At 33.4% G+C, this 13,582-nt stretch overlaps 1 protein-coding gene across 1 annotated transcript; it reads right to left on the bottom strand.

The window, feature by feature from the left end:
* Positions 1 to 3,276: 3,276 nt before the first annotated feature.
* On the bottom strand, positions 3,277 to 5,209 carry LOC145330067 (cytochrome P450 2B1-like). The gene has a single exon (XM_080174612.1). It carries the CDS (start codon positions 5,114 to 5,116, stop codon positions 3,629 to 3,631), a length of 1,488 nt encoding a protein of 495 aa, XP_080030738.1. The 5' UTR covers positions 5,117 to 5,209; the 3' UTR covers positions 3,277 to 3,628.
* Between the last annotated feature and the right edge of the window lie 8,373 nt (positions 5,210 to 13,582).

The raw sequence follows: 13,582 nt of genomic DNA on the forward strand, positions 1-13,582 counted from the left end.
GGTGTCTGTAATTAATCAGGGCAAGTTCCGTGGGACCACATGTTACGTGTTCTGGTGTCTGTAATTCACTAGGGCAAGTTACATGGGTCTGCATGTTATGTGTTCTGGTATCTGTAATTCACTAAGGCATGTTCCGTGGGTCCGCATGTTATATTGTCTGATGTCTGTGCTGCAACATGGCAAGTTCCGTGGGTCCGCATGTTATGTGTTCTGGTATCTGTGATTTACCAGGGCAAGTTCCGTGGGTCTGCATGTTATGTGTTCTGGTGTCTGTAATTCACTAGGGCAAGTTCCGTGGGTCTGCTAATGCAAATAAATAAATGAAGCATTCAGGTTGATCGTGCTCTTATCTATTTATTATCATTATTTGATTTTATTAATCTTAATTTCATTGTAATTGACCAATGGTAAGTTGTTTACCGGCCTATCATTGGTCATTTGTATTGCATGACGTCATTTTTTATAGGAAAGTATACGCTGTTTCGGTTCATTGGTTATTGAGATTATAAGCTTCAGACAAAAAAAAACCTTTCTACTTTATATAATAGGATTTACATATTTTTCAATGTATGCCCTTTGGTCTATTTAAATTTCAAACTGCTGTACTAAGTTGAACATATTCGTCCTTGTTACAAGTAAAGATTTTATATAATTAAAGAACAATTTACTTACAATTTTATTTATTACTAGTGGCTTCGCCCCTAGCCTCTAGGGGCTTTGCTTTTTTTTGGGGGGGGGAGGTAGTCGACCCCACTATTTTAATTTTAGTTTTAAAAAAACAATTTTTGGGGGGGGATATTTTTCATTTTTTGGGGGGGTTGGGGGTGTCCCACCCCCCAAGAAAATAGTTATAAACCTTCCCGGGACCTATGAGAAGCTACCCTGTAAAGGAGAACCCGATCGGTTCAGCGGTTAGCGAGATCCTTCGCTACAAACAAACAGACAGACAAACAAACAGACATCGTTCTACTTTGTATTATAGAGTATACAATTATATTCTGTTCTGACACTCACAAGTGGTAATGTTCGTTTGTCATCCTTGTTTTTTTTTATGATTTACTGCCTAGGGTTAAAAGATTTCACCCACTCTATATTAAGTATTTGCTTAATGATCAACTAAAAATTGATTGCCCATTTAATGCCTAATTTCCGAAATTGTACAACAGATAACCCAACTATTGCAAAAGCTATTTTCAGCTACTTCGGTCAAAGGGAAAAGCGATATAATGTATAAACGATTTATACATTCAAATTTATAACTTTTCAAATTTAGATATTTTTTTGGAATTTTGGAGCTTTTTTAGCTAGTAGTAAATATTGAGATAGTATGAGAGTGCTATGTACACAATCGGAAACTAGAGGTGGATTCTTAAAAACCATATCAATAAAATTTGACTGTATATATAAATGTATATAATATTCATTTAATTCATTTATTATTTTGTTGTTTTTTTTTCTATGTATGTACACCCAAGAATAATAAATCTAATCTAAAAAACGTTTTGGCTTACTGCCTCACTAAAATTAGTGCTCGCTAAATTTTTTTGTAAAAAAATCCTCCAAAATCGCATAAAAATCTACAAAAATTAGATAAAATCACTAAAGGTTATTATCATAAGATTTTGTTTAATTTTTGCAGATTTTTAATGCGATTTTGGAGGATTTTTCACCAATTTTTTTAGCGAGCCTCACTAAAATTCAGCTGATCTTCTTAACAGATAAGGATTCTAGAATTGGTACTTTTATCTGTTTTAAGATTAAAATCAAATGTACATTAAATGCATGATTATTGACATGCTCAATTGTACAATTCATGATTTTTCCATGATTAGGAAAATAACTTTATTCTGTTTCCATTAAAATAAATGATAAACAAGGATAAATTGGTTCATTAGTAGGAATGATTTTGATTAGCCCTTATTTACAAAAAGAAGTACAATTTTAAAAAAGAATAAATTACTATTATATTAGAGTAGGGAGGGAGGGGACATTAGTATGTTTATTAAACTAGTCCCCAAAGTTTTTTTTTTATAAAAAACGTTTTCTAATTTGTTGTCTCAACAACTTTTGGACTTTTATTGAATTTTGATTGGATGGTTCATAATATTGAGTGTCCAAACGTTTCAACCCCCAGTTGTAATCTACGGAATGAGAGTTTAGTGTATCATCATTGGAGATGGACATCAAATTATAGGTTTTTTCTTGTCGAAAAAAATAGGCGACACTCAAAGATGTTAAAAATGGTTCCTACTGCAGCTATGTCAGGTGCGGGACATAAATAGTAAGAGTAGGAGAAGTGCATTGTCCCATAAACAGGCGCTATTCACTACCATGCACAATTAGAACTTCTCAGACAAAGGTGGTGCAATCAAAGGGTTGGTTGTCTGATAGAAGAAACTAAAACTAATATCCTTGGGTGTTAGAGTATCGCCACCCATTACACGTGGATGATCTGGATTATCTCTATGGTCACGAGAAAATACATGATTATTCACATGAAGTAATACTTTATCATTATCTTATAACAATAATCACAAAAATAAGTGTTGATGATTTCATTTCAAACTGGATATTCGAATTTCATCATATTTAAATTAGGTTCATTTATAAGAAAACTTTAGAAAAGCAAATATTTTTAGCGTTTTTTTTGTCTTGTTTTGTTTTATGTAACAGTTAATTACTTTAGATTAGGTTGTTTTGGATACTAGATAGCCCCGGCACCACCTGCATAGTCCCCGCAGGGGTTAGGCATAGGATAGAATATCCCCTCCCCCCTCTTTATTTTTATTATTTCTCAATTGCAGGGATCTAAAGGTTTGAGACAATGGCCATAAATTGATCATTCACCTTTTGTAATTACAATTGTTAAAACGTTTGGCCACCCAACTTAATGAACTAAATAATAAAAATTCAACAATATTCCTAAAATTTTTGAGTCAATCAATAATAAAACGTTATTATACAACTTTGGGGACTAGTGTAAAAACCAGTCCAATGTCCCCTCCATTCCTGGCTTAATTTGCACATTTTGTATGAAAACACCTAGCACTTTCAAGTTTTGTTATCATCAATGTTGTTAGCGTGTTATTACTGTGGTACTTATGGAACTTATTGTTTTTGTTCTTGTAGCGGTGCGCTCTAGTTTGATGTCGTCTTGATGTACTTTCAATTATTTATGTACTTCGAGGATTTATTAATTTATTCATAACGAGGTTGCGCGATTTTTAAAATCCAAATAATTCTAGCTTGTAATAAATAGTAATAAAATGCAGGTCATTTTTTTATAGATAAATATATATTTAATATAAAATCATATATTCTGTAAATTTATAACTGAATGAATTTGAATGGAAAAATTAGGTAACATTGATAGATAAATACATAAACTTTACATATTAAATATGATCATGAGATTACATTGATAAATATCAGATCCATGCAGTAGTGATTGCCATCCAGTCCTCCAGCTCAAAGCTGGCGCCACAGGCGGGCAGATAGATAAAAAAATCAGGTAAAGTGTGAACACTTCAGGTACAATGATCAGCGCGCAGTTATCAGGTGTCAGTGTGTGTTCAGGTAGAAATGGCCAAGCCACTGGTAGAAAAAAATGTGGCATTACAAGGCACAATTACCGTTCACTCATGATAACTCTAAAGTCTGGGCACTGGTGCATGAATCCAACGATGGGGTTGATGTCCACCATGCTGGGGTCCTCCAGGTGGGTGCGGAAGCTGAACTTTTGCAAAAGACCTGTCAGAAACAGGAAAAGCTCGTGTTGTGCCAGGTTCTGGCCCAGGCAGTATCTCTTGCCAATCAGGAAGGGGATGCAACGGTCGTTCTTGCGGAATTGTCCTTGCTCATCCAGAAATCTGGCAGGGTTGAACTGTTCAGGTTTGTCCCAGTGGTTGGGATCATGCATGATCCACCAGATGTTGGCGTACACAGCTGTTCCCTTGGGCAAGGTGTAGCCGTTGAGGTTGACCTCCTCTGTGGTAGCATGGGGGGTGGTGTATACAATGCAGGAGTGGCGCAGCACCTCATGGATAAAGGCATCTGTGTAGGGCATGACAGATCTGTCATCCAACTCTGGAGTTCTGTCGCCAACAACAGAAATAATTTCTTCCTGGATTTTCTTCTGGACCTCGGGGTATCTGATCAAATAGTTAAAGGCAAAGCAGAGGATGGTGGCTGTGGTTTCAGATCCTGCACCGAATAGATCCATGATTGACCTCTGGAGGTTTCCCTCTCCAACATCCTTGTAGAATGATGATTGTTGGTCCTCAGTCTCGGTCATTTTCTTCAGGTAGCAGTCAATAAAATCTCTCTGGTGGTCGGGCTGGTAGGTGGCCTTATGGCGCTCAATTGATTCAGAGGTGATTTCACGCATTTCCTGTGGTGACCTGCGGGCCTTCTCAAACTGCTGGTTGAAGTAGGGCAGGTGGCGCAGCCAGGGCATGATCATCACAGGTCCAGAAAGGCTGTTGGACACAATAAACTCGGTGGTGGACTTGAACACACGCTTCATCTTGGGGTTGTTCATGTCAGACTTTTCACCGTTCAAAATCTGCCACAGAGTGTTGACAATAGCAAGGTTGGTGCGCAGGCGCAGGTCAATGGGACGATCAGTCTCCTGCTCAAGCTCCTCAATAAGCTTAGCAACCTCATCATTGATCACTGTTTGAGTGGCAGATTTGCCAACACCAAAGTCTTTAAGAGTACGAGAGGCAAACTTGCGCTGTTCACGCCAATGGTCACCATGGCTGAACACAATACCACCAGTTGATTTCTCCTTGCCCTGGCCAAAAAAGGCAGAGAACACTTCCTGGAGGTTGGAGGGGCGGCCAGAAAATCTGTCATCCTTGAAGACAGTATTGAGCAGGTCAAAGTCACTGATGACAACGGAGACCTGGTTGCCAAACTGAAAGCCAACAATATCACCATACTGGCTGCGCCACTTCTCAAAGGCCTTCTTCAGGTCAAAGGTGGCCTGGTGCAGGTTGCCAATGATGGGCAGCCTCTGGGGGCCGGGCGGGAAATTTTTAGGCAGCTTGGGACTACCTCGCAGTGACAGAACAATAAGAACTATGAACATTAGTAGTAGAACCACTGAAATCATGGTTGTATCTGTTATGTTATAACTTTGTATGTGTAGTAATTATCTAGTAATGCTTGGAAGCTTAGTGAATTAAAAACTGAAGACAATATTGACATATCCAAATTTATATAGGGGAACAATCTATAATATCAAAAACAAATAATTCCAAGAATTTTGAGTTATTTCTAAGTATACATAAATTGGCGTGAAGATATATGTATCTATATCAATGTGTACATATATTTAGAATGCTGCAGAGATAGAGATGGGGTAGGATAAAGAGATGCATATACATAGATTAAAGAGCAGAGTACAAGTTTATGAGAAATTCTCAATAAATGACCTTTGTCCCTACTCTATGCCTGCTTATGAGCGTGTAATTTCAATGTACTTCCACCTCACCCCCACTAACATACCCTTAATTTTCATTTATTTTTAATTATAATTTTGTCATGCAAATTGCATTTAAACTAAACCTAAATTGATAACCTACCCCTCAAATTATTTGAACTCTTATCTTTGAAATGATAAAAGTATCTCCGTTCATTTTGATCGATAGAAAGATAAAAGTGATAAAAATATTGAAACCCATTCAATAGTATTTATGATTTAGGTATAAAAAATAGAGAATCAATTAAAATCTTTTAAAATTTAAATGTAAACAAGCTAGATGTATAATCTTCGGGGAGAAAGGGGACATTGCGGACTTTTAGTGAGTTTTTGTTTGTTGGTCAATTAAGTTGAGTCACAAAACGTTTCAACCCCTATTTGTAATCTTAGAAGGGGTAATTTTGTGTATTACCATTACGGATGTACATCAAAATATTGGCCATTATCGCTTTGGATATTTAATTTAACAGATAATTGAATAATTTATGATACAAAGTAGTCAAATTGTATAAAAAAAATAATTTTGGCCATGGTTCTTAAGAGTTCAAAGTATATATCTAAAAGGTGTTAAGTTTATATATTTGCTGGATTTCTAAAATAGGAATTAAGTTATCGCCAAAATTCAAATTAAAAAACAAATTAGAATTATTAACTTATTTCACCATATAAACAAAAAATAAATAAATTAACATATTAAATTTGTTTAAACTAGTAAAATAAAGACAATAACGTTTCTACAGTTTGGATTACTTAATAGATAAAAAAAAGTTGTTAAGAAAACTTTTTTCGAATCCGGTGGATAGGAACCGGTTCTCATCCATACGAAAAAACTATGTCTAACATCGTATTATATCTACGAATATAAAAATGTACAATCATAAAATTAAAACCAGTTTTATTTAGTCCGTGCCTTCGGCACCTCGGGGCTAAAAAAAACTGGTTTTAATCTTATAATTGTATATTCTATATCCGCGGAAAGCCGTTCATAATACGATGCGAGAAATAACTATTAACAGTTTTTTCTCTACTCAACCGCTAAGGAAAAGTGCTTTACCAAACAGCAGACCCTTTGCCTAAATAAAAAAAAACTTCCTTGTAGAGTGGCATTACTTTATATAAAACATACTAGCAGCTGCGCCCCTAGAATCCTGTAGGGTAGGGTGAAAAATCGACCCTCCCTCCATTTTCACTTTTAATTGAAAAAGAAAATTTTAATTTTTTTGGGGGGGGGTTGGGGAAATTTTTTATTTGGATGGTAAAATACCTGCTCTCAAAATACTTAAAAACCTATAAGAAGCTTCACTGTAAATGCGAACCGTATCGGTTCAGTAGTTAGCGAGATCCTTGACAAAAAAGCTTATTACTTTATATAATTGGATATCCTATTTATCTTTTTCTTAAATGAAAAATTTATTTGGTGTATTCAATTTTAAACCAGATTTAGTTTGAAGAATAAGTAATTAATCCCTACAACGAATCGAGACTTTGATTACATGACCCTTGTCTTGAAGATCTAAAAAATGCAATAATCGTCGTTGTTTATCTTTAATTAAACCTCTACTCTACACAGGGAGGGAGGGGACATTGGACTGTAAATTGTACTAATACCCAAAAGTTTAATACTTTGTTATTCTTTGGCTTAAAAACTTTAAAGCTAGGAGTGTCTAAACCTTTAAACTAATTATTTTATTGCACAGAAGGGGTAATTTATTTGTCATCTTGGGGATGTAAAATAATTTTACTTCCCTTGTCTTATCCCTTAAATCCTTAACGCTTCCATAAATGTTTATAATATATTGTTTGTACTCTTATATGAAGTAAAGTACGTATGTATGTTATTACTATATGCAAATTTATCATATAGGCATGGAGTTAACAAGGAACTTTGTGTCAAGAACAATAAAATACTATAGATAGAAACACAAATGATTTTTTTCTTATTTTATTCATGGAATACAATTGTTCACTAATTTGATAGATTATCAGTTCCAATAAGATGTTAAAAAACAAGGATGACAACATCCATAAAAGCGAAGCACTAAAACAGTAAGACAAACGTACATTAACACTAGTATAGTGTCAGAACTGAATAATCAGAATGTATAAGTGCAAGAGTCGAAGCAAAATTGTAAGTAAATATGTTGAAAAACTGCTTGATACATGATTATGTTTATGGACATACTTACATTTTTAGAACTTGATTATAGAGTTGCTTCGCTTATAACATTGTTCTTGGTTGTCCCCGAAATCAATATACCAAAAATCAGAATAAACGGATAATTAGATCACATAAAAATTTGTTGTTAAAAAAGTAGAAAAATCAACATGTTTAAAATGGACGTAAGGACATTCTGGTAATGACTATAGAGTTGGTACATTGCTTTCTAAATTGTACCTAACTACTACAGGAATCACCATGTCAGGTTTGAAATCGATATGACAATTATAACATGCCTAAATTAACAAAAAAAGCTATCTGTCTCAAACGGACCTACCCTAATGGTAGAAAAGCTTCGCTTTTAATAAGAGTTAAAAAATATGTCTTTGCATTCCTTTTAAAAAATATGTGTTAAAAATGTTAATAGACAAATTTTAAAATGAAACAGTAATAATACCTGATTCAGATAGATTATGTAGGTAATTTAATATTCTAGTATGGCTTCAAAACCGATTGATATCCGCTGTATTAGAACCGGTACTATAGCCATGCTGCAAAACCGGTATTACAGAAAATTTTACACGAATATTAAAATGAAAATCATAAAATACAAACCAGTTTTGTTAACCCGGGCCTTCTCCTCTTCTGGGCTAACAATACCAGTTAAAATCTTAAGTTTTTTGAATTTTTACATCCACGGAAACCTGTCCAAAATACGATGCAGGAACTAACTATTATTACATACTTGTAATTATTCTATATCTATACAAGTGTGTGCTGGTCTGTAGGGGTAAGTGAAAATCGACCGTGTGTGTAAATTCACAACAATATTGAAGGACCCACGGACAATTCCTAAAAGTAGAGTAGCTACAATACTTACATATCCAGGGAGGAAGGGGACATTGGGTGGGCTTTTCATTACACTAGTCCCCAAAGTTTTATAATGATGTTTTTATTCCTTTGATTAGCATTTTTGGGGACTTTTATTTAATTTTTAATTGGTTGGTTCATTAAGCTGAGTGTTCAAGCGTTTCAACCACTGATTATAACCTACAGGAGGAGTAATTTTGTGTTCAGCATTGTGGATTTTTATCAATTTATCGGTCATTGCCTTATCCCTTTAGATCTCTAATAAATATCACTTTAGGAATTGTACAAAATTCTAATCTTTATTGTGATTTTGTACATTACTGAAGGTAAACATATTTTTGAAGCAAATTGTGCGATAAATAGTGTTTGAGCAAAACAATTAAAATCATCAAATTTCAATAAATGTTCATCCTTGCTTATTTTTAATGCCCTATCTTTGGCTACTAGTGTTAACATGCTAATTTGAACATACTCATCATTTTGGTATACAGGAAAATGTATATTAAACAGATAGAAGTTTTCTTTCAAAAAAATGAAATCTGGCTTGCCATCATTGTAATAATGGTCTAGAAATAAAGCAAGACATTGCATAAAATATCTAGGGAAGTAGCATACCATAATTGAGTGATCAGTATCTGCTTTTTGTTACATTTTAAACAACGATTATTATCCAATAGATTCATTTCATACAGTTTGTTTCTTATATTACTATTGTATTATCATGTTATGATAATTATACCAAATATTAATCATGTTTAATTTGTTTCCTGAAAATAAATTATATAAAACAAACAACTGAAAGTTAACATTATATTGTACAATAACATGCAGATAGCATGGAAAAACAATCAAAACGATTGTGGGTGAAATATTGGTCAAAAAGTCTTATTAAAATAAAAATTAAAGCATTCATAAAAGCGAAGCTCTAAAATAAGACTGTTTGTCGAACGCACTTAAACACTTGTATAGTGTCAGAACTTAATAGGCAGTCTAAACAAAATTATATAAAAATTTGGTATAAATATTGTACCTTGTTGTTCTAGAAATCAATATTCCACAAATCAAGTTAATAGCATAAATATATCATACAAAAATAATGTTGTCAAAAAAGTTTAAAGTCAGCCTGTTTGAAATGGGCGTATGGACAAGTCGATAGAACAATGCTTAAATGAACGGTTAAAGAGTTGCTATACTTTCTAAATCGTACCTTACTGTTAAAGGAATCATCATATAAAGTTGTTTGAAGTCGATAGAACAATGCTTAAATGAACGGTTATAGAGTTGCTGTGCTTTCTAAATCGCACCTTACTGTTAAACGAATCATCATATAAAGTTTGAAGTTGTTAGGACAATGATCAAATGAACGATAAGATCTAAACGTTTCTTACAGTCGGACAGACTCCTAATTATAGAAAAACTTTAAAATAGCCAAATTAATTTACTATGTATATTAATAAGATTCAAAATAATATGAAAAAAGTCAAATTTAAATGAGTGAAGAAAATTAAAGTTTGATAATTCTAAATGTTATATAAAGAGTTGTTACGCATCAAAAATGATTACAAACCATAAATTTAGTATTTTAGATTAATAATATTTTAGGAATGCGTAAAATTTGCGTTTTATCAAAAATTTTAGTTGGCAAATTAAAAAATTTCCATGCTTTTTTATTTCACCATAATAATATAATGAAGCGTGTTTATCTGTTAAAATTAGGTCAAATTGCATCATATATTTTTATATTATACATATTTGAACCCTATAAACAAGACATATAAAATCTAGAGCGGATCTAGTTCATTACTAATATAGTTTTGCGTTGTTTTTATACAGATAGAGAGGGGACAATGGGCTGTTTATTACACTAGTCCCCAAAGTTTTATAATAACGTTTTTATTTGTTGGCTTTACAACTTTGGGGACTTCAGTGAATATTAATTGGTTGGTTAATTAAGTTAATTGTTTAAACGTTTTAACCACTAATTGTAATATTCAAAAGGAATTACTTTGTGATTTATCATTGGGGATGTACATCAATATATCGGCCATTGTCTCATCCCTTGGGATCCCTGCTTTGGTCGTTATAACCAGATGAAGGGGCTGTCCAACGCTAATTAAAATAGCTTAAAACCATCGCAAGACCAATATCCACATTCCATGAAGAATATAGCCCAATCTTTCCAGCCGTTAGTGAGATCTTAAGCTTCAGACAGACGGTCGAACGGACATATATCCTTTCCCCCCCCCCAAAAAAAAAGAGTTGATTTACTTATTGGATTCTTTACAACGAAATAAACTTGATCCAAATATGTATTGATAAATAATATACTACATAACAATTATTTACGTTCAACATTCATGACGTTTCTAGAAATATTGGGATTTCTTACAGACATAAACGTTTTGAAAATCTAAATAAACTCGACAAAAACAACTGACGAAAGTGCCTAAAAAATGACGTCATACAATACAAATGACCAAGGATAGGCAGAATACATTTAAATTGAACAATGGTAGGCCAGTATGACGTCATAAATTTTAATTTATGTGTAAAAACATAATTTTATTTTTGTAACATGGATTTAGAAATTGGGATAATTTGCCAATACAAATTTTTTTAGAACTTAACACTTAAAATTCAAATTTTAGGCTTTTTTGCTAAAACAAGGATGACAACATCCATAAAAGCAAAGCACTGAAACGGTAGGTCAAACAAATATTACCACTTGTAGAGTGTCAGAACTGAATAAGCAGAATTTATGTATAAGTCTAAATAAAATTGTATATAAATATCAGGATGCTGTTTAAGGACATACTTACATTTTTGGGACTTGATTATAGAGAAGAAGTGAAAAAGAAAATAATCTAAAATATTTCTGATTTATAATTTTTCACTTTTTACCTTTTTCTTCTCTGATAAACTTAAAATAAAAGCAAAAAAAGAAATTATAATATATAAAAAAAAGGTTACATTTTGTTGTGTTATTTCCCTTTTTTTAAAGCCTAGCTTCTCTATAACTATATCATATCCTTTCCAGGACTTATGAGAAGCTACCCTGTAAAGGAGAACCATAACGGTTCAGTGAATAGCGAGATCCTGTTACATTTTAATGTAAAACACAATATTAACTAGATCACTATATTGATGAAATTGAGGGAGTTCCTGGATGAACTGAGAGATGAGAATCTATCATCTTTCAGTGAAGCCTCTACTGTAGCCCAATTCAAAGATAAATGGAGAACCATTGTGCGTGGCCTATGCTCTGGAAAGAAGAGATAAATGGCGATGATGATGATGATATTGATGAAATAATACATAAACATATAATGGTATAAACAAGGCTGACTAAAATGTTGGTTGTCTAGTTCTGTGTCTCTTAATCTTTGCGCGCCTGAAAAAAGAAAGGTGTTTGCGCATGACTAGTAGGCGCATGTACTTTGCTTGGTAGTATGGTTGCTTAGTGGTGATACAAGTACTTAATTTGTAACAATCCTTCGGTACAGACAGAAAAACAGACGGACAAACATTCTGTTACTTTACTATTTATTTTGAAATTCTAAAGCATAAATTGATTTAAAATAGGTGGACTATTTTATGGACATAATTGTTCTTGTTTTAGCAATAAGATTACTCGCAATGTTTACGCGTGTTGTGCGTACTTATTTTACGGTGCGCTCATTATTATTATTAAACAAAGTACGTGCAGATAACAGATTTATATTTAATTAGAATTGATGTAGAAAATAAATAGATATTATGACAGGGGAAAAATAGTCGTTAATTTAGGTTGCTAACATTGTTATCACATATTGGTCAGTTTGGTTATCCAGTAACACATTGACCGATTTTTTTTATGTGCATTGATAATACACAAAATAAACCTTTCTGTAGATTACAATTAGTGGTTGAAATGTTTGGACACTCAACTCAATGAACCAGACAAACAAAATTCAATCCCCAACGAATTAGAAAACATTATCATCAAACTTTGGGGACAAGTGTAAAAAACAGCCCAATGTCCACTCCCTCCCTGATCCCTCAAATTAATGTGTAAATAAAATTGTTTAAACTCATGAATGATTGTCCCTGTACGTGGATGTGGCGGGCGGAGCGTTGCGGAGCCGTTTAATTTTGATGCGGCTCCGGCTCCTGCCTAAAATTAATATATCAATTTTTGTTCATTATTGAATTGAGAGAATAAAATAGATAATATGAAATATTTTGCTTTGATTTGATTACAGCTAGCTATATAAAAGTAGAAGGATGTGTGTCTATTTGTTAAGTAACAATAGTTTTTCAATTTATTGAATAGAAATAGACCGTACAAAAAATCATTTTTAGCTTATCCGGAGCCGGAGCCGTTTTATTGAAAATTACGGCTCCGGCTCCACCAAAATATGGCGGCTCCGTGATTCCGGGCTCCGGCTCCGCAACACACCGCGGAAGTTTAAAAAATTTTGCGTAATTTTATTTTCTGCGTCATATATAATTATAAGTTATTACGCAATTAAGTGCGCATAATAACAGGGATCTAAAAGGATATTGATGTACATCCCCAATGATGATAAAAAATATTATCACTTATGTAGATTAAAACTTTTGAACATAATACGCAAATCAATCAAAATTTAATAAAAGTCCCCAAAGTTGTTACGCCCACGAAAAAGAAATCGAAAAAAACTTTGGGGACTAGTGTAATAAACCGCCTAATTCCCCTCACTCCCTTGCAAAACAATTAGTTGTTTTGAAATGAAATAAAAATGCAATAAATATTGAATAATTCAAGTTTGGTCTAACTTTCAATTTTTACACCAGATTATTATGTATTCTCATAAAGTGAAACTTGTAGCTGGCTAAAGAAATCACCACTCCCTTTACCCCATCCCCTTACCTCCTACAGGATGAACAAACTGACCAATAAATAATGTCCATGTCAGCAAACTAAATTAACGACAATTTTTCTCCTGTCATAACCTCCACCTATATGCTATATCCATTTGGCTATGACTCTTTGGGTGACTGTTCAACCAAGTGCAGAATCTGATAATGGTACCCTTATAGTACCAACC

This window comes from Acartia tonsa, chromosome 10 (assembly GCF_053477335.1).
Source record: "Acartia tonsa isolate MP-2025a chromosome 10, ASM5347733v1, whole genome shotgun sequence".
NCBI lineage: Eukaryota > Metazoa > Arthropoda > Copepoda > Calanoida > Acartiidae > Acartia > Acartia tonsa.

Coding starts and splice junctions, on each gene's coding strand:
- LOC145330067 (XM_080174612.1), bottom strand. CDS start 5,116: ATGATTTCAGTGGTTCTACTACTAATGTTCATAGTTCTTATTGTTCTG.